Below are 18,966 nucleotides of genomic sequence, written 5' to 3' on the forward strand. Positions count from 1 at the left end.
AGGACCCTCAGTGGATGCCTGAGACCATAGATACACTATGTATAAACTGAATCTCATATATATTGTTTTTCCATATACCTACACAGCTATGATAAAGTTTAATTTATAAGTTAGGCATAGTAAGAGATTAACAACAATAAATCTAAAACAGAACATGTGAATGTAGTCCCCCCCCCCTTCTCTCTCTAAATATCTTATTTCACTGTACCCACCCCTTTTGTGATGATACAATATGGTGCTTGTGTAATTGAGATGATGTGAAAGAGGGAGGTTTTGTGACATAGCATTAGGCTATCAGTGACTTTCTGAATACATCAGCCAGAGGATCATCTGCTTCAAGCGATCCTGTATCATCAAACTGTGATGGTGTGCACGGCTGGAAGTCAGGAGCTGATATCCATGGTTAGGAATCTTTGATAGCAAAAGGTTTTTTTGAGGAAAACTTTTGAAAGGATATTGTAGTTAGAAGTTGTTGCTCTTTCTAATTCAAAGTGTTGCTGCAAAAGTTGCAGTCCTTTGGTGATCATATGGGTGACTTTAATGCTGGCTTCCATTCAAGGGTTATACTCCGTAATTTTGCCTTAATGTTTGTGCAGCTTGAAACACTGGCAAATTTTGCTAATATTTACATTGCTGGCTCTGCTTCAGTTTCTTCTTTGTCTTCCTCTCCCTCTGTTGATGACTCAGTAAGTTCTTCTAGCTCCTAATTCTTGGATACTTGTCGATGTATCCAATCTGTTCTTCCACTTCATCAAGCACATCAGAATATCCTTCTCCATCAACTTGTCTTGTCCTGTGAACGAATTTCCTAACTTCTCCATCAATCCCCAGGAAGCCTTTATAATCATTCACAACTTCACTCCATTCATTTTTCCAGCAAGCATTTACACTTTCTGGTTCTAATTTATCCATTGTAGCTTTGAGGAATGTTACTGTGTCAGCATGGCCTCTGGTCCCATCACTTCATGGGAAAAAGATGGGGAACCAGTGGAAACAGTGTCAGACTTTATGTTTTTGGGCTCCAAAATCACTGCAGATGGTGACTGCAGCCATGAAATTAAAAGACACTTACTCCTTGAAAGGAAAGTTATGATCAACCTAGATGGCATATTCAGAAGCAGAGACATTACTTTGCCAACAAAGGTCCGTCTAGTCGAGGCTATGGTTTTTCCAGTGGTCATGTATGGATGTGAGAGTTGGACTGTGAAGAAAGCTGAGCACTGAATAATTGGGTTTTGAACTGTGGTATTGGAGAAGACACTTGAGAGTCCCTTGGACTGCAAGGCGATCCAACCAGTCCATTCTAAAGGAGATCAGCCCTGGGATTTCTTTGAAAAGAATAATGCTAAAGCTGAAACTCCAGTACTTTGGCCATCTCATGCGAAGAGTTGACTCATTGGAAAAGACTCTGATGCTGGGAGGGATTGGGGGCAGGAGGATAAGGGGACGACCCAGGATGAGATGGCTGGATGGCATCACTGACTGGATGGACCTGAGTCTGAGTGAACTCTGGGAGTTGGTGATGGACAGGGAGGCTGGTGTGCTGCGATTCATGGGGTCGCAAAGAGTCGGACACAACTGAGCAACTGAACTGAACTGAACCGTGTCAGCAATAGTGAATGATTTCCAGCAGTGTTTTTTGTCCAAATGAGGGTCTGCATCAATTGCTGATCAAATGTAATTAAACACCAGGCAGGTGTATGTGACTTTGAGAAATTGAACAATGCTCTGATCAAGGGGCTGAAGCAATGAGATTGTATTTAGAGGCAAAAATACAATCTCAAGTGTTTTTATTTTCATAGAAGATAGATTCAGGATATCCAAGTGCATTGTCTTTTATTAGTAGTATTTTAAATTCCAATCTTTCTCTTCCAAGTATTTTTCACTTCTGGGATGGAGCACTGGTGGTACTATTCCATAAATAAGATGACTGTGCCCCACGCTTTCTGATTTTGTTACCAGAACATGGGCAGTTAATATTTGTTCTTCAGAGCAGGTGGGTTATTTGCTCTTCACACTTTGCCGGGCTTAATCTCCTGTGGCATTACTACATAGTAGCAGAGTTAATCTGTCCTTCCCTACTTTTCTGACTTGGTGCCTCCTTTGTGCTTCTGCAAATGCGGGTTCTATTGGATTTTTTTTTCAGAGGAGCCCAGTCTCATTGTAATTGAAGACGTGCTTTGAATGATAGTCTTTCTCTTTAATCAACCTTTCAATTCTGCTAGAAATGTGGCAGCAGCTTCTTCATGGAAGATGCATCCACTCCACTCATGTTTATATTTTTCAGTCCAGAATCTGTGTAACCGTACTTTACTTATAGTAAATGGGTTGGTGTCACTAATTCAGGGGATTCCTTGCTGAAATCTCATTGTAGTCTTAATGCTTTCTGGCCAAACACCTTGTCACCAGTCAGAACTGATTTGCTGTTCATGTCTTCCATCCAATAAATATAATGCCTTTTCCATCTTAACTAAGCACTTATCACATAATGTGTCTTTGAAAGTGAAGGTGAAGTCGCTCAGTCGTGTCCGACTCTTTGCGACCCCATGGACTGTTACCTACTAGGCTTCTCCGTCCATGGGATTCTCCAGGCAAGAATACTGGAGTGGATTGCCATTTCCTTCTCCAAGGGATCTTCCCAACCCAGGGATTGAACCCAGGTCTCCCGCATTGAAGGCAGACGCTTTAACCTCTGAGCCTAACTTTTGCCATTTGAGATGGAGCAGCAAAACTAAAATAAATTTCCTTCTCCTTCTTTACAATTTCATGGATAGAAGATTCATCTTGACAAAAGACATGAGCAACCTCAGCACATTATTTTTTTCTTTCCTCATTAAGTTGAGAACTTCCACTTTGTACATAGAGGAACTCTTCAGCTTCTCTTTGGCATATACGAATTGCCAGTGTCACTACCCTTGCCCTCTAAGGGGCATTATTTAGCAAAATAAGGGTCTCTGGAACAAAAGACGGTGATATCACAAGAGTTGATCTGATAACCTAGATAGCTACTAAGTGACTAGGAGATGGGATGTGCTGGACAAAGGATGATTTACCTCCTGGGTGAGATGGAGCAGGACAGTGCAGGATTTCATCATGCTACTCAGAACAGCAAATAATTGAAAACTTATGAATTATTTATTTTTGGAGTTTCCCATTTAGTATTTGTGAACTTTGGGTAACTAAAACTATGGAAAACAAAACCTCGAATAAGGTGAGATTACCATAAGGTGTGTCAAAACATCCTTCAGTTCAGTCACTTAGTCATGTCCAACTCTTTGCAACCCCATGGATTGCAGCATGCCAGGCTTCCCTGTCCATCACCAACTCCCGGGAGCTTGCTCAAACTCATTTCCATCAAGTTGGTGGTGCCATCCAACCATCTCATCCTCTTCTCCTTCTGCCTTCAATCTTTCCCAGCATCAGAGTCTTTTCTTTTCTTTTTTTTTTTTATTTCATATTTGTTTTTGGTTTTTTTTTAGTTTTTTATTTTTTAAATTTTAAAATCTTTAATAAATGAGTCAGTTCCTCACATCAGGTGGCCAAAGTATTGGAGTTTCCGCTTCAGCATCAGTCTTTCCAATGAATATTCAGGACTGACTTCCTTTGGGATGGACTGTTTGGATCTCCTTGCAGTCCAAGGGACTCTCAAGCATCTTCTCTAGCACCACGGTTCGAAAGTATCAATTCTTCTGTGCTCGGTTTACTTTATGGTCCAACTCTGACATCTCTACATGACCACTGGAAAAACCATAGCTTTGACTAGATGGACCTTTGTTGACAAAGTAATGTCTCTGCTTTTTAATATACTGTCTAGGTTGGTCATTGGAGAAGGAAATGGCAACCCACTCCAGTATTCTTGCCTGGAGAATCCCAGGGACGGAGGAGTCTGGTGGGCTGCCATCTATGGGGTCGCACAGAGTTGTACATGACTGAAGCAGCTTAGCAGCAGCAGCTAGGTTGGTCACAGCTTTTCTTCCAAGGAGTAAGCGTCTTTTGATTTCATGGCTGCAGTCACCATCTGCAGTGATTTTGGAGCCCAAGGAAATAAAGTTTGCCACTGTTTCCATTGTTTCCCCATCTATTTGCCATGAAGTGATGGGACCAGATATCATGATCTTAATTTTCTGAATGTTGAGTTTCAAACCAGCTTTTTCACTTTACTCTTTCATTTTCATCAAGAGGCTGTTCAGTTCCTCTTCTCTTTCTGCCATAAGGGTGATGTCATCTGCATATCTGAGGTTATTGATATTTCTCCTGACAATCTTGATTCCAGAAACATCCTTATAGGGACTTAAATGAAAAGGTCATGTTTTCATGTTGGGGAACAGTTTAATGCAAAGTACAAGGATGGAAAGTTTAAGTCTGCTTCTATCCCTGTCTGACCTCTTTTGGCCTCTGTATCATAGTTCACAGAAAATAAAAGCTACTCTAAAGAAGTGTTGGTGGCAGTATGTACATTGCTCATAAACAGTCTGTTATCAATCCCAGTAAACTATAAGCATTTAGAAATGTTAACTACTGTATTTTTATTGCCACACATTTCAGTAATTAATTATCTTCACAATGAAGATAATTCTGGAGTTACCTGACCTACTATCATCTCCTTGGCCGGAGAAACATCCATCACTTAATACAAGAGAACAGCAGCCGAACTACCTGGTTCTAAGACTGTGATTCTGAAGGCCAGAGTACTCACGTCAAGAGGTGTTGTTTCTTGGATGCTGTTCTCCTCACACCTTCCTTTACTGCGTATGTGTGTATTCGTTTGGCGTATTCTAAAACGGAACAGGAAGTTTCAAAGCTGGGAAAACTCACAGTTATCATGAAAACAAAACAAAACACAACCAAGCATCAATATGAATGACATTTGGGCATCAAATCAAAACTGAAATCAGGGGTAGGAACTGGTATCCATTTTCTAGTAGGCATCATTCAGGTTTATTCTCCCTCTTCTGATTTAGCTCCAGATTTATGCCCCAGGCCTGGATCTATTTCATCATATTTCATTCTCCCATACACTATATATTCATGGAATTGTTGAATGTTAGAAATAAACATCATCTAACACAAAAGCCATTATTTTACAGATGAGAAAACTGGATCCCAAAGAGGAGTTTGACTTTATTTGATATCTATAATGTGACTTGGGGATTATAAAATAGGATACATTTTACAAAATAACTTTTACATAAATGTATATAAATTATGTATCTATGTTATAAAACATAACTATATGGTCATTGTGAATTTTATACTTGGAAAGAATCTTAAGATATATGAATTTTAATGCCTTTCTCATAAGAAATATTATATAGCAAACATCTACTTGTCTGCTTTGGTGATAGGAGACTAACTGTCTATCAGGACAGTTCATCTGGTCTTTGAACATTGCAAAAATTGAAATTTCTTCCCTCTAGCTTCTTCTAAGACCTCAGAAACCAGTAATGTTCCATCTTGCCTGGGACAGCCTAAATCTTCTCTTTATAACATGTGCTCTCAGTTCTTTAGCTAAACAATCCATCTTGAGGCATCCTTTATCAGTAATTTTATCATGGGCATTTCTGTAATTTCTGAAGTTCCTTTGAATAAAGTATAACTTATTATAGGTTTAAACAGTTGATGGAATGTTTGCAGAGCATTGGTTGGACAATTTAGGGCCTGGCATTTACAGTAAGGAGAAATGGAAGGATTTCTGGGACGGAATAAGACACATATTGTAACAGATTCATGAATGGTTTTACTCATTTCTTAAATGTTTAAGACATTTAAGAATTAAGATTCCTTAGTTATTAAAACTGTCTAATATCCATGGATGGACTTCAAGGGATTTATGTGCCCACAGATATTATGCATACAGATTTTTAATGTTTCATCATTTTTTCTTTTGTATAAAGAGGTAACTTTCTCCATATTATCAAGGGAATCTTTGATCCCCTTTTGTTTACCTTTGATATAATAATAGTGTAGTAGACAGAAAAGCAAACTATTTAAACCCAAATCAACAAGGTTACAATCCAGTCCGTTCTATTTCCAAAGCATTGTCATTTTAAACAGATTACCTGGACTCTGAGCCTCAGATTAACCTTCTATACAATGAAAATAATACCACCTCTATAGTAAGTAGTGAGGTCAGTGAAACAGAATATTAAAGTGTGTTACTTACAGATATAACACATAAAGCACTCATATTGAAATTTTAGCCTACATATATGAACTGTAGAATGTTTTTTATTTTGTGAGTTAGTTGATTTTAAAGAAATAAATATAATTTCAAATATCTTTCCAGAATTGAAAAGGAGGATATCAGGCCCATCTTCATATCCTGGGCCTTGTTTATAGTGTTCTAAGAAGGACAGGATGGACATACAGGGACTGCATGTTCCTGAGATGGGATGTGGTAGAAAAGGCAAGATTTGCCACCATGCCCTTATTTAAAGCTGGTGGAATGAAGGCTGGAAACAGGTGGAGAATGGAGGGAAATCGGTGACTAGAAGATAGTCATAAGGTTATTAGAGATTAGAGCCTGGGCTGACTCTGTATAGCAATGGTTCTCAACTTTTTTCTCTTGATACAAAGTATAGATGATGGTCACAATCCCATGAGTGAATATGGGCTTAGAGAGATTTTCTCTAATTATTTGTAACCCCACCACTTTTTCCTTTCTCTTCCCCTCAGTAAAGTATATGAACAATTTTATTAAAGGCATACCCATAGATATTCTCTATTTTATGCATGAACAAGATCATTCCAACATCTGAATTTTAAACTTCTATAATTAGTTGCAGTACCTGGCTTTCATATCAGTACTCTGCTGTGGGTCAACACTGTCGTCAAGAACCTCTACACTAGAAGATGGACTCGTATACTTACAGATTTTCATGGCAGAGCATGCAGGGATTGTTGTATGTCTGGCCATCATCACCACAGACAGGCTGTAAATTCTTTGGACAAAGGTAACCCATCCTGGGTAATATTCGGTAGTGTTTGCACATCTCAGAATTCTGAGCAAACAAAACATAAAGTAGATTTCCTCAATGGCACTTAAGAGATATGGACTTGGTGAAAACCTCTTGATTTCCTCAATCATGTGTGACTGAATAGTTAGTAAAGGAACTGTAACATAGGTTATACAAACTCATATATTCATTTCACATCACTGTAAGGTAACCTCCTGGGTTTAGCTTCTTTTTCACTAAGGAAGTAGCCAAACCAAGATACAAGGAAGAACAAAGCAATTAGAAAGCAGACATCCTACAAGATAGTTCTGTGCTTTGGAGAAGGTAATGGCACCCCACTCCAGTACTCTTGCCTGGAAAATCCCATGGATGGAGGAGCCTGGTGGGCTGCTGTCTATGGGGTCACATAGAGTCGGACATGACTGAAGCGACTTAGCAGCAGCAGCAGTGCTGTGCTTAGTCGCTTCAGTCATGTCTGACTCTTTGCGACCTCCTGGACTGTAGCCCGCCAGGCTCTTCTGTCCATGGGGATTCTCCAGGCAAGAGTATTGGAGTGGGTTGCCATGCCCTCCTCCAGGGAAATCTTCCCAACCCAGGGGTAGAACCCAGGTCTTCAGGTTTCCTGCATTGCAGGTGGATTCTTTACCATCTGAGCCACCTAGGCATAGATAAACTGAGGTATGCCCATAGGGAGAAAACTCCCATGCAGAAAATAATACCATTTTTTTTTTTGGTCCTTTTAAATGAAGACATTGGTTATATACACTCTAGAAAGGAAAGACTCAAAATAAATGCTAGGTAATCACATGGATGTTTGAGTTCCAGCTCTGCCACTAACTAAAGGAGTGATTTACCTGACTTCTTTGAGCCTGGGCTTCTCATCTGAAAAACATGAATAATAATAGCTCTTGCCTCATATTGTTGTTTGAGGGAATCAAATCAGATAATGCACTTATATGCATACATAATACAGTGTTTGGCACATACTAAGTGCTCAGTATATGATAATTGTTAGTTTCCTAAGGTAAAAAAATACATACATTTTTCATGTAGAAAAAGGAACATATTTGTTCTTAGTAGTTTTTTGGAATTGTGAGTTTCATGATGATGATGATAATAAATTTATTAATCTTAAAAGAAGCAGGAAAAAGGAAAAAACAAATTTTAAAAATAGGATTTTGGAAGACAAATTTAGTGGTGTCAAAAATTACATTAAGTATTAGTAGGACTAACTACTCCAGATTAAGAACAGAGACTCTTAGTCTGGAGAAACAAAATGACTCAACTTATTATATTTAAAAGAAGTATACTTTTTATCTTTATATTTCAACTAATAGGGTGAACATGAAAGGATGGAAAATAGATATGTACAAAACTCATCACACAAAAGGTGATATATCTATATTAATATCACACAAAGTAGAATTTAGGATAAGAACTAATGTCAGATAAAAGAGGATTTCTAATTATAAAATAATAGATTCCATAATTAACAATCTCAAACATTTATGTACCTACAGTAGAGTCTTAAGATAATGAGGCAAAAATTAGCTGAAAGGAGAAAAAGGCAAATTTATCAAACTTTATGTTTATATTTAACATACTTCTTTTTGTAATTAGTACCACAGACACAAATATCAAAATATGTATTTGAAAAACAATATAATCAGCTTTTCCTCAATGATATTTGTAGATCTCTATATCCAACAACTGCAGACTACACATTCTTCTTAAGTACGCATGAAATTGTTGCCAAAATAGACCACATTCTGGGCCATTAAGCCAGTATTGATAAATTTGAAAACTGAAGTCATAAAATGCAAGTTTTAGGATCACAGTGAAATAATATTAGTAATATATATGATAGCTATGAAGCTACTAGGTATTTAGAAGTTATGCAACATACTTCTAAATAAATCATGACTCTAAAGTAATCATAATGGAATATAGAAATGTTTTGAACTGAATGATAATGAAAATAAAAAATACTCAGTAGTTAATTCAGTGATTTGAAGGAAAGTTTTAGGTAGATATGTAAACAGAAAAAAATCTTAAAATCAATCTAAACTTCCATTTCAAGAAGCTAGCAAATAATAGGCAAAATAAGCTCAAAGAAAATGAATAAATTTATGAAATAGAAAACAGAAGGCCAAATGGTTGTTTGAAAAGATTAATAAATTGATAAACTATTTGCAAAATTGACAAAAGTCAAGAAACACACATTACCAATATTAAAAAGTGGTGCCTTATATATAGATATTAAAAGGATAATGTGAAAATGTTATGAATAACTGAATGTCAATAAATTTGACAACTTAAGAAATTCCTGGAAAACTAATTTCTGAAACAGACACTGAATAGATATTTAATAGTAGTATATCTACTATTGATAATCATTTCAGAGGTATAAAGAAGTATTTGCTAATTTGTATTCTAAAATAATTCAAACATCGAAAGGGACTGCTTTCGATTGAGGTGAATTCCATATCAATAGAGATATTCAGGGAGAGTTTAAACAAGCACCTTCTGTAAGTCACTGGCAAAGGTAGGACTGAACCAAGTACATCCTTAATATTTTTCAGGTATCTGCCACTCCAAGGTTGAAAACTACCAAAATAAAGGGTGATAAAGAAGCAACAAGCAGAATTATGCCTTTCTTTTCTTACATAGTACATCAACTCTGCACAAATTATCCACCTTCAAAATAGACCTAGGATTCAGCTACTTCTTATGACCTCCACTACTACCACCATAAGCCAGCCTCTCTGGTTAGTGCTGTGGCTAACTAGCTGTCCAGCTTTTGCTCTTGCCTTCCTGCAGTGTATTTTCAATATACCAGTTGCAGTATCCTTTTAAAACATAGATCATGTTACTCCTCTTTTCAAAACCTTCATTCAGACTAATAGACAACATCCTTAAAATGGTCTACACAACCTTACATAACAGGGCCTCCTGTTATTTTAATGATATCTTCCTGTATAACTCTGAGGTCACTCTGTGTCAGCTGTACTGGGCTTCTTGCTGTACTGTAAGCCCTGTCTCAAGGCTTTGCTGTTCCTCTTCCTGGAATGTTCTTCCCTTACTTACATGTATGGAATTAATCTCCCTAGGAGGTGCAAATGGCACCTTCTCAGGGAGCTCTTTTCTGTACAAGATACTTATAATTGTATCTCAGCATTTACTATGTCATTTTTCTATTGACTCACATCGTCTGTGATCTATGTTTTTCCAATATAAACTCCCGAAGTGTAGAGAGTTTTGTCTATTTTGTTTAAGGATATTGTTCACATAAGGCTTCTCTGGTAGCTCAGTGGTGAAGAATCCACCAACCAGTGCAGAAGCCTCAGGTTCAATCCCTGGGTCAGGAAGATCCCCTAGAGAAGGAAATGGCTACCCTCACTAGTATTCTTGCCTGAGAAATTCCATAGACAGAAGAGCCTGGCAGGCTACAGTCCATGGGTTGCAAAAGAGTCAGACACAACTTAGCGACTAAACCACCAGCACCACCATTTTAATCATACACATAGTAACGCTTGGAAAATAACAAGTGCTTGATAATTATTTGTAGCATGCATAAATGATGGCTAAATGACAAACTGAATAAAGAATGTTGTTCTCTTCTCCAAGAGAAAGCTCAGCTCAAAACCAGGTTACACAGGAATAAGCACGATGGGATTTCTGGTCTGCTGGTGATACATTATTTCTTGACCTAGGTGTCAGTATCACAGATGTGATCACTTTGTAATATTGACTTGTATACTTATGATAGTACACTTTTTCTTTATGACTGTTATACTGCAATAAAATGTTAAATAACAGATTTTATTATGATAGCCAAGATACACACACACAAACACACATAGAAACAATAGGATATTATTCAGACATGAGAAAGAAAATCCTTTCTTTAATGACAACTTGGATGAACCCTAAGGATGCTATGCTAAGTTAAATACGTCAGACAAAGACAAATACTGTACAATAAAGCCAATCGCATAGAGACAGAGAATAGAATGGTGATTACTAGGGGATTGGAGAAAATAAGGAGATATTGGTCAAAGGATATAAATTTTTAGATACAACTATGGCTCTCTAATATATGGTGTGATGATTATAGGCAATCAGTTCAGTTCACTCACTCAGTCATGTCTATGGACTGCAGCATGCAGGGCCTCCCTGTCAATCATCATCTCCCAGAGTTTACTCAAACTCATGTGCATTGAGTCGGTGATGCCACCCAACCATCTCATCCTCTGTCATCCCCTTCTCCTCTCGCCCTCAATCTTTCCCAACATCAGGGTCTTTTCCAATAAGTCAGCTCTTCCCATCAGGTAGCCAAAGTATTGCAGTTTCAGCTTCAGCATAAGTCCTTCCAAAGAACATTCAGGACTGTTTTTCTTTAGAATGGACTGGTTGGATCTCCTTGCAGTCCAAGGCACTCTCAAGAGTCTTCTCCAACACCACTGTACAAAAGCATCAATTCTTCGGCACTCAGCCTTTTTTATAGTCCAACTCTCACATCCATACATGACCACAGGAAAAACCATAGCCTTGACTAGACGGACCTTTATTGGCAAAGTAATATCTCTGCTTTTGAATATGCTGTCTAGGTTGGTCATAACTTTCCTTCCGAGGAGTAAGTGCTTTTTTATTTCATGGCCGCAGTCACCATCTGCAGTGATTTTGGAGCCCAAAAAATAAAGTCAGCCACTGTTTCCGCATCTATTTGCCATGAAGTGATGGGACCAGATGCCATGATCTTCGTTTTCTGAATGTTGAGCTTTAAGCCAATTTTTTCACTCTCCTCTTTCACTCTCATCAAGAGGCTCTTTAGTTCTTCTTCACTTTCTGCCATAAGGGTGGTGTTATCTGCATATCTGAGGTTATTGATATTTCTCCCGGCAATCTTGATTCCAGCTTGTGCTTCTTCCAGCTCAGCGTTTCTCACAATGTACTCTGTACATAAGTTAAATAAGCATGGTGACAATATATAGCCTTAACATACTTCTTTTCCTATTTGGAGCCAGTCTGTTATTCCATGTCCAGTTCTAACTGTTGCTTCCTGACCGGCATACAGATTTGTCAAGAGGCAGGTCAGATGGTATGGGATTCCCATCTCTTTCAGAATATTCCACAGTTTATTGTGATCCACACAGTCAAAGGCTTTGGTATAGTCAATAAAGCAGAAATAGATGTTTTTCTGGAACTCTCTTGCTTTTTCGATGATCCCACAGATGTTGGCAATTTGATCTCTGGTTCCTCTGCCTCTTCTAAAACCAGCTTGAACATCTGGAAGTTCACAGTTCACATACTGTTGAAGCCTGACTTGGAGAATTTTGAGCATTACTTTGCTAGCGTGTGCAATGACTGCAATTGTGCAGTAGTTTGAGCATTCTTTGGCATTGCCTTTCTTTGGGATTGGAATGAAAACTGACCTTTTCCAGTCCTGTGGCCGCTGCTGAGTTTTCCAAATTTGCTGGCATGTTGAGTGCAGCACTTTCACAGCATCATCTTTTACAGTTTGAAATAGCTCAACTGGAATTCTGTCACCTCCACTAGCTTTGTTCGTAGTGATGCTTTCTAAGGCCCACTTGACTTCACATTCCAGGATGTCTGGCTCTAGGTGAGTGATCACACCATCGTGATTCTCTGGGTCGTGAAGCTCTTTTTTGTACAGTTCTTCTGTGTATTCTTGCCATCTCTTCTTAATATCTTCTGCTTCTGTTAGGCCCATACCATTTCTGTCCTTTTTGAGCCCATCTTTGCTGAAATATTCCCTTGGTATTTCTAATTTTCTTGAAGAGATCTCTAGTCTTTATAGTTCTATGGTTTTCCTCTATTTCTTTGCATTGATCTCTGAAGAAGGCTTTCTTATCTCTCCTTGCTATTCTTTGGTACTCTGCATTCAGATGGGTATATCTTTCCTTTTCTCCTTTGCTTTTAGCTTCTCTTCTTTTCACAGCTATTTGTAAGGCCTCTTCAGACAGCCATTTTGCTGTTTTGCATTTCTTTTTTTGGGGGGATGATCTTTTTTTTTTTTTTTTTTTTGCTCCCTGTCTCCTGTACCATGTCACGAACCTCTGTCCATAGTTCATCAGGCACTCTCTATCTATCAGATCTAGTCCCTTAAATCTATTTCTCACTTCCACTGTATAATCGTTAGGGATTTGATTTAGGTTATACCTGAATGGTCTAATGGTTTTCCCTACTTTCTTCAATTTAAGTCTTAATTTGGCAATAAGGAGTTCATGATCTGAGCCACAGTCAGAGCTCCTGATCTTGTTTTTGCTGACTGTATACAGCTTCTCCATCTTTGGCTGCAAAGAATATAATCAACCTGATTTCAGTGTTGACCATCTGGTGATGTCCATGTGTAGAATCTTCTCTTGTGTTTTTGGAAGAGGGTGTTTGCTATGACCAGTGCCTTCTCTTGGTAGAACTCTATTAGCCTTTGTCCAGCTTCATTCTGTACTCCAAAGCCAAATTTGCCTGTTACTCCAGGTGTTTCTTGACTTCCTACTTTGCATTCCAGTCCCCTATAATGAAAAGGACAACTTTTGTGGTGTTAATTTTAAAAGGTCTTGTAGGTTTTCATAGATCCATTCAACTTCAGCTTCTTCAGCATTACTGGTTGGCGCATAGACTTGGATTACCGCAATATTGAATGGTTTGCCTTGGAGAGGAACATGAAAACTATAGGAAATAGTAATGTGTAATATACTCAGAGTCTGTGAGTAGACTTTAAATAGTCTCACCACAAAAAAAGAAATGGTAATTATATGAGGTGATGGAGATGTTAGCTAACACTATAGTGGTAATCATTTTATAATCTATGTCTATCAAATCAATATGTTGTACACAAGTTTACATAATGTTACATGTCAACATACATACAATAAGAACTTTGCAATGGCTCAGCAGGTAAAGAATCTCCATGCAATGCAGGAGATGTGGGTTTGATCCCTGGGTCGGGAAGATCCCCTGAAGAAGGAAATGACAACCTACTCTAGTCTTCTTGCCTGAAAAATCTCATGGACAGAAGAGCCTGGCAGACTGCAGTCCAAAGGGTCGCAAAGAGTCGGATACAACTGAGCAATTAAGCACACATACACACACACACAACACAATAAAGCTGAGGGGAAACGAGCAGATTTTGTGGCTAGCACTTCTCCATGCTTAAGCATCCCTAGTCTGATTTACTAGAAATTTGTAATTAGTATTTTGTTAGTGTAACTCATCTGTTATTATACTTGCTTTGGGCAAATAATTAGATAAAATTCATGTTTGATACCTTTCTTTCTTCTTTTTTGGGTCATCAGACTAAGTGCTAAAGTCTCCCTTCTAGGGACCAATTTGAGATTGCCCTTTGTGAATGAATATACTTCATGCTCTTATATCTTCTTCTTTCTACTCCTGACCTTGACAAAGCTCTAGAAAAGCAATCCCAAATAGGGTCAATGTAAATATGTAAATATAAGTATGTCATTTTACATTTCTTATAAACGTATAATAAGTATAAATACGTTCAGCATAAATTTCCAGGTTATTGGGGAAAGGACTAGGTTTGGAGGGGGAGTAGGAAGTGGGTGAGGAGCCTTTCTGGTCTGCTGAAATTATAGGGTTGAGACTCCTAACTACTTATTTGACTGCATGTGCCAGAAGTTACATGCATTGTACACCCACTTTTCAAAATTTCAAAATAAATTCATTTAGAGCAAGACTGATAATCTCAAAGAGCACAGAATAATGCACCAGTGAGTAATCTGGAGACTCTTACTAAGCATGAACTCCATGGATTCCTTGAAAGGACTTAAGGCTGTACTGAATCAGTCTTTCCTAGGCCTTTACCTGAAATGAGGTTTATGGAGGGCAAGTGGCAACAGGACTGCCCCCTCACCCCCAGAATAAGTGAATTAAGTTAATAAGTAACTTTTTAGAAACAGCAGTTCTTACCAGAGAAGAAATGGAAGAATCTGGGCTGTCTTCCTCTTCAGAAGATCTAAAGTAGGATGGTTTTTCTTCAAGTCTTATCCTTTCCAAAGCTTCTTTTTCACTAGAAAAGAAGACAAAAGTAAATTTATGTCCACAAAGACTGGCTCCTGTAATTTCTAGTTGGAAGTTAAACATTTCTAATAAAATATGATGGAACCACAGAACATTGAATGAGAAAGTGTCCAGGAAGACATGTTAAGAAAAGTACACAGCTGGGAGCTGGCTTGGCACTCCCTTCACTTAACAGATGTGTGACCTTGGACAAGTTGTTTAGAGTATTCCTTTCTCCAGGGTATCTCCCCGATCCAGGGATCAAACCTGGGTCTCCTGCATTGAGCCACCAGGGAAGTCCTGGACTGCAGCCTACCAGGCCCCTCCATCTATGGGACTCTCCAGGCAAGAGTACTTTTTATTCTCTGATAAAAAAATGATAGTTTCGGTAATTCCTTCCTCAAGAAATGTACTATGAGGAGCTAATACATACATATATATATGTCATATATATAATATATATTATGGTCATGTTCATAGTGTTTTTTCAGAACCATCATCATCTAGCTTGTTCATAGGTCCCCAAATATAGTTGTTCATCAGAATAAACTAGAAACCCTTTCTAAAAAACAAATTCCTTAGCCTTGGAGACTCTAACTTATTTTGAAGGACTAATCTGTGTGTGTGTGTGTGTGTGTGTGTGTGTGTGTGTGCGTGTACGTGTTTAAGACCTCTCTTAAGTGTGATCTAGTTATAGAACAGATTTGGAATAATTTCTTATAACTATGATACTAAGGGTTGGAAAACACTTTTTTTTTTAAGTGACATAGCTAGTAAATATCATGATTAGAACTTCCATCTGGATTTCCTGTCTTCAAGTCCAGCTGTTCTTTCTCCTGTACTGGCTGTTGTCAGCTTAAAAGCGCTGCATCTAAAGACTTGGTTTAAAGCCCGCATGGATTCATGAGCACATGAGTATTTAATCAACAGTCTCTAAAAATGCAGTCCCCGCACTAGCTGAACGGGGTACAGGATCCTGTTACTCACAAGATACTCCTGCACATGTAGCACTTGTTTTTGTATAACTTTCCATCAGCACCAAGCACAGGGTCATTCTCTCTAGTGCACATGAGCTCATCATTCCACACATGCTGCCGAAAGGTACTGCACTCATCCTAGAAAATAAGAAAAGGGAAGTGGGCGTGGCTTTTTCCCCTTGTGACTTGGTTACTTTCTTAAACTTGGTTTTAGGAATTCCTCTCTTGGCTCTGGTCTCAGACTCACTGCACTTATCCTGGCAATGGAGGCCAAGGAACGCCCAGACTCTCTAAACTTCCCATCCTCCGCTTCATTCCGAACCTCTCTGCATTGGTCCTGGAAATACAGGGAAACATGAAACAATACTTGAAAGACCTCCTCGTCTTGCTCGCCCTTTCCATCAGGCTTTCCTTTCCTCTACTTTTCACGGGAGAGACACTCTTGACCAGAGGACAATCCCACAGTTGTCTAACTCTATGAATGTCATTATCATCACTGGTAAAAGACTGATTGCAGATGTCTTCTTTGTGATCTTGAAAAGCAAATAGAGAAGGCAGCACCATGCACGTGCACTATTGATTCACTGATGCTCAGAAGACCCTCTGGAGAAAATGGGAAAGGCATCAAGGAGAGACGCTAAAAGAGAGACTGAGACTAGTTTATTTCACATAAATTGTTAAAATCAGTGTCAACAAGCAACATGAAGCCTCATTTCACATTTAGAGTGGCAGACATAAGCATGCAGTTGAGGTGGTCAAGAATTTTACCCACTATTTTTCAGTCCACAATTCTCCCAAAGAGGAGAGACCAGAGCAATAATCGATACACACTGCAGGAGAATTCTCTATAAAATTAAGAAAAAACATTAAACTTCAAAGCCAGGAGATAAATCTTATTATAACCCAACATGACAATATTGGCAAAATCAATTTTCTTTGAAGCAGAAGATTAGCAACTTTATTATCCAAAAAGTGAAGGGGAAGACAAGAATCTGAGGATGAAAAGTAAAATAGTTATCTTCATATCTTAAAAAATAACCTTTGCATCATTTGAGGGCTTGGCTCTTGATCGTTCTTCTTCATTCTTTTTTCTTTCTTTAGCTTCTCGCTCACTGAAAAATTTTATGAAAGGGACAGAGTAGTTTTCCCAGAGTCATTATTGAATTGTTTAACCAAATATGTCTCCAATTCTAAACATTAGAATATATAACACTGTTTTCTAGTATCTAAAAAATACATAAGATACTTTTTAAACAAATAAGTTCTGATCATTAGGGTTTTCATAATGTATTTGTGACAGTGCTGTCAACTTTCATAAACCCAGTTTCTATACTATCATCTAGAGTGATATACATCTGAAGGGTCATTACATTTTTTCCTAATAGGATTATTTATGACTGTCAGGTAGAGAGTTGCTTCATTTCTCCTTTTTATTTTATTATTGAATTACAATAAAACTCTCCTGTATTGATTGTTCTTGACATTGCTATTATGCTTTAAAGTTTATAAACATTTTAAAAATATTATCTCCTTGAATCCCTACCAAAACTCTACTGTGTAGTTATTATTCTCTTTATATACAGCAGGAACTGAGGCTCTGCAGAGTAAATGGGCCTGTCCCATGTCGCTTATCTGAGACACCTCCTCTTTGAAGGTCAGTGATGTTGGCATGATACAACAGGGTATTCTCCTATCCCAGCTGCTCCTGCTATGATTATGCTTCTCATAATATTCAAAATAGAAATTTCTTATGGAATCTACTTTGGAAACTTACTATCCTCTTCTAAACTGAGGAGCTATTAGTATATATATTTTAATGTGTGATGCCAAACACCATAAGTTTTAAATCAAAAGGAACTGATTTCTGGGAAGCAGACACAGCATATCAAACTCATAAACCTCTCTACTCACAAGATGCTCTGACACATAGCACACTTGTTGGCATACGTCTTGCCATTTGGGCCTCGAACAGGGTTGTTTTCTTTGGTGCAAATAAGCTTTCCGTCTCTCACCATGTTCCGGAACTCATGACACTGATCCTGCCAATAAGAACAACAACAAAAAAGAGGTTTCTACAATCATCTGATCTTTAAAACAGAAAATATGATTGGTTGGTTATATGTAAATTCATAACTCTTGAGGAGGAAAATAAAAATCTAGAGAAAATAAAATTTTAGAGATAAATATATTTTAAAGCAGCAGTTCCCAACTTCTTTGGCACCAGGGGCCAGTTTGTGGAAGACAGTTTTTCCATGGACTGGGGCTTGGGGGATGGTTTGGGGATGATTCAAGCACATTACATCTATTGTGCACTTTATTTCTGTTATTATTACATTAGCTCCACCTCAGATCATCAGGCATTAGATCCTGGAGGCTGGGGACCCATTTTATGGGCACTATGTTCAGTATCTGCTTAAGAAGTCTGAATCCTCTCCACAGCATCCCTTTCAAGTACTTGTCAGCCCCAGTGGAATTTCACTACCACCTAAGGCAGCCTGGGCCATTTTTATATAGTTTCATTGGGTTGAACCCCAAACCTGTTGCACTGCACCTCAACTCATTACTTCACACATTAAAAAGCCCTAGAATGAATTGAAAGACATCCTTTGGAAAAGCCGCATATAAACATCTAAAGTTTTAGCTTTGTTCCTCAAGAACAATTTTTTTTAATTGTTTCATCAAATCTGTATTATATTTTTAGCATTTTGTTGTGCGTGGTAATGGATTTCTTTTGGTTGTCATTTAAAAATCTGTAAGATAAGCACACATTATCCCCATTTTACAGATGAGAGAAAATAAGTTCACAGATATTAAGTGATTAAAATCAGTGTTGGAACAGAGGTCAGAAACCTATTAATAACCAGGCTACAGATTCCTTGCCTTCTTTGCCTTTACACGGCAGAAGATAAGACTCCTGGTACATCTCTAAGACATGGAGCTAGCTGCCGTCTTTACCCCTTGAAAAATAAGAACCTTAAAAAGAAGGCAGT

General features: G+C 38.1%; 1 protein-coding gene across 5 annotated transcripts in view; it reads right to left on the reverse strand.

Moving 5' to 3' along the window:
• The window catches only part of LOC102174022 (serine protease inhibitor Kazal-type 5), an 88,014-nt gene that overhangs the window by 2,671 nt on the left and 66,377 nt on the right, over window positions 1-18,966 (reverse strand). For 4 of the 5 annotated variants that reach the window (XM_005683119.3, XM_005683122.3, XM_005683125.3 and 1 more), the window contains 7 exons: window positions 17,888-18,015; window positions 17,016-17,088; window positions 16,224-16,313; window positions 15,987-16,114; window positions 14,910-15,009; window positions 6,871-7,001; window positions 4,697-4,775 (listed from right to left, as the gene is read on the reverse strand). In XM_005683119.3, the coding sequence (XP_005683176.2) occupies window positions 4,697-4,775; window positions 6,871-7,001; window positions 14,910-15,009; window positions 15,987-16,114; window positions 16,224-16,313; window positions 17,016-17,088; window positions 17,888-18,015 (729 nt within the window). The remainder of the gene's footprint in view (window positions 1-4,696; window positions 4,776-6,870; window positions 7,002-14,909; window positions 15,010-15,986; window positions 16,115-16,223; window positions 16,314-17,015; window positions 17,089-17,887; window positions 18,016-18,966) is intronic. The other variant, XM_005683123.3, reaches the window with a different exon arrangement.

This window comes from Capra hircus, chromosome 7, assembly GCF_001704415.2.
Source record: "Capra hircus breed San Clemente chromosome 7, ASM170441v1, whole genome shotgun sequence".
Taxonomy (NCBI): domain Eukaryota; kingdom Metazoa; phylum Chordata; class Mammalia; order Artiodactyla; family Bovidae; genus Capra; species Capra hircus.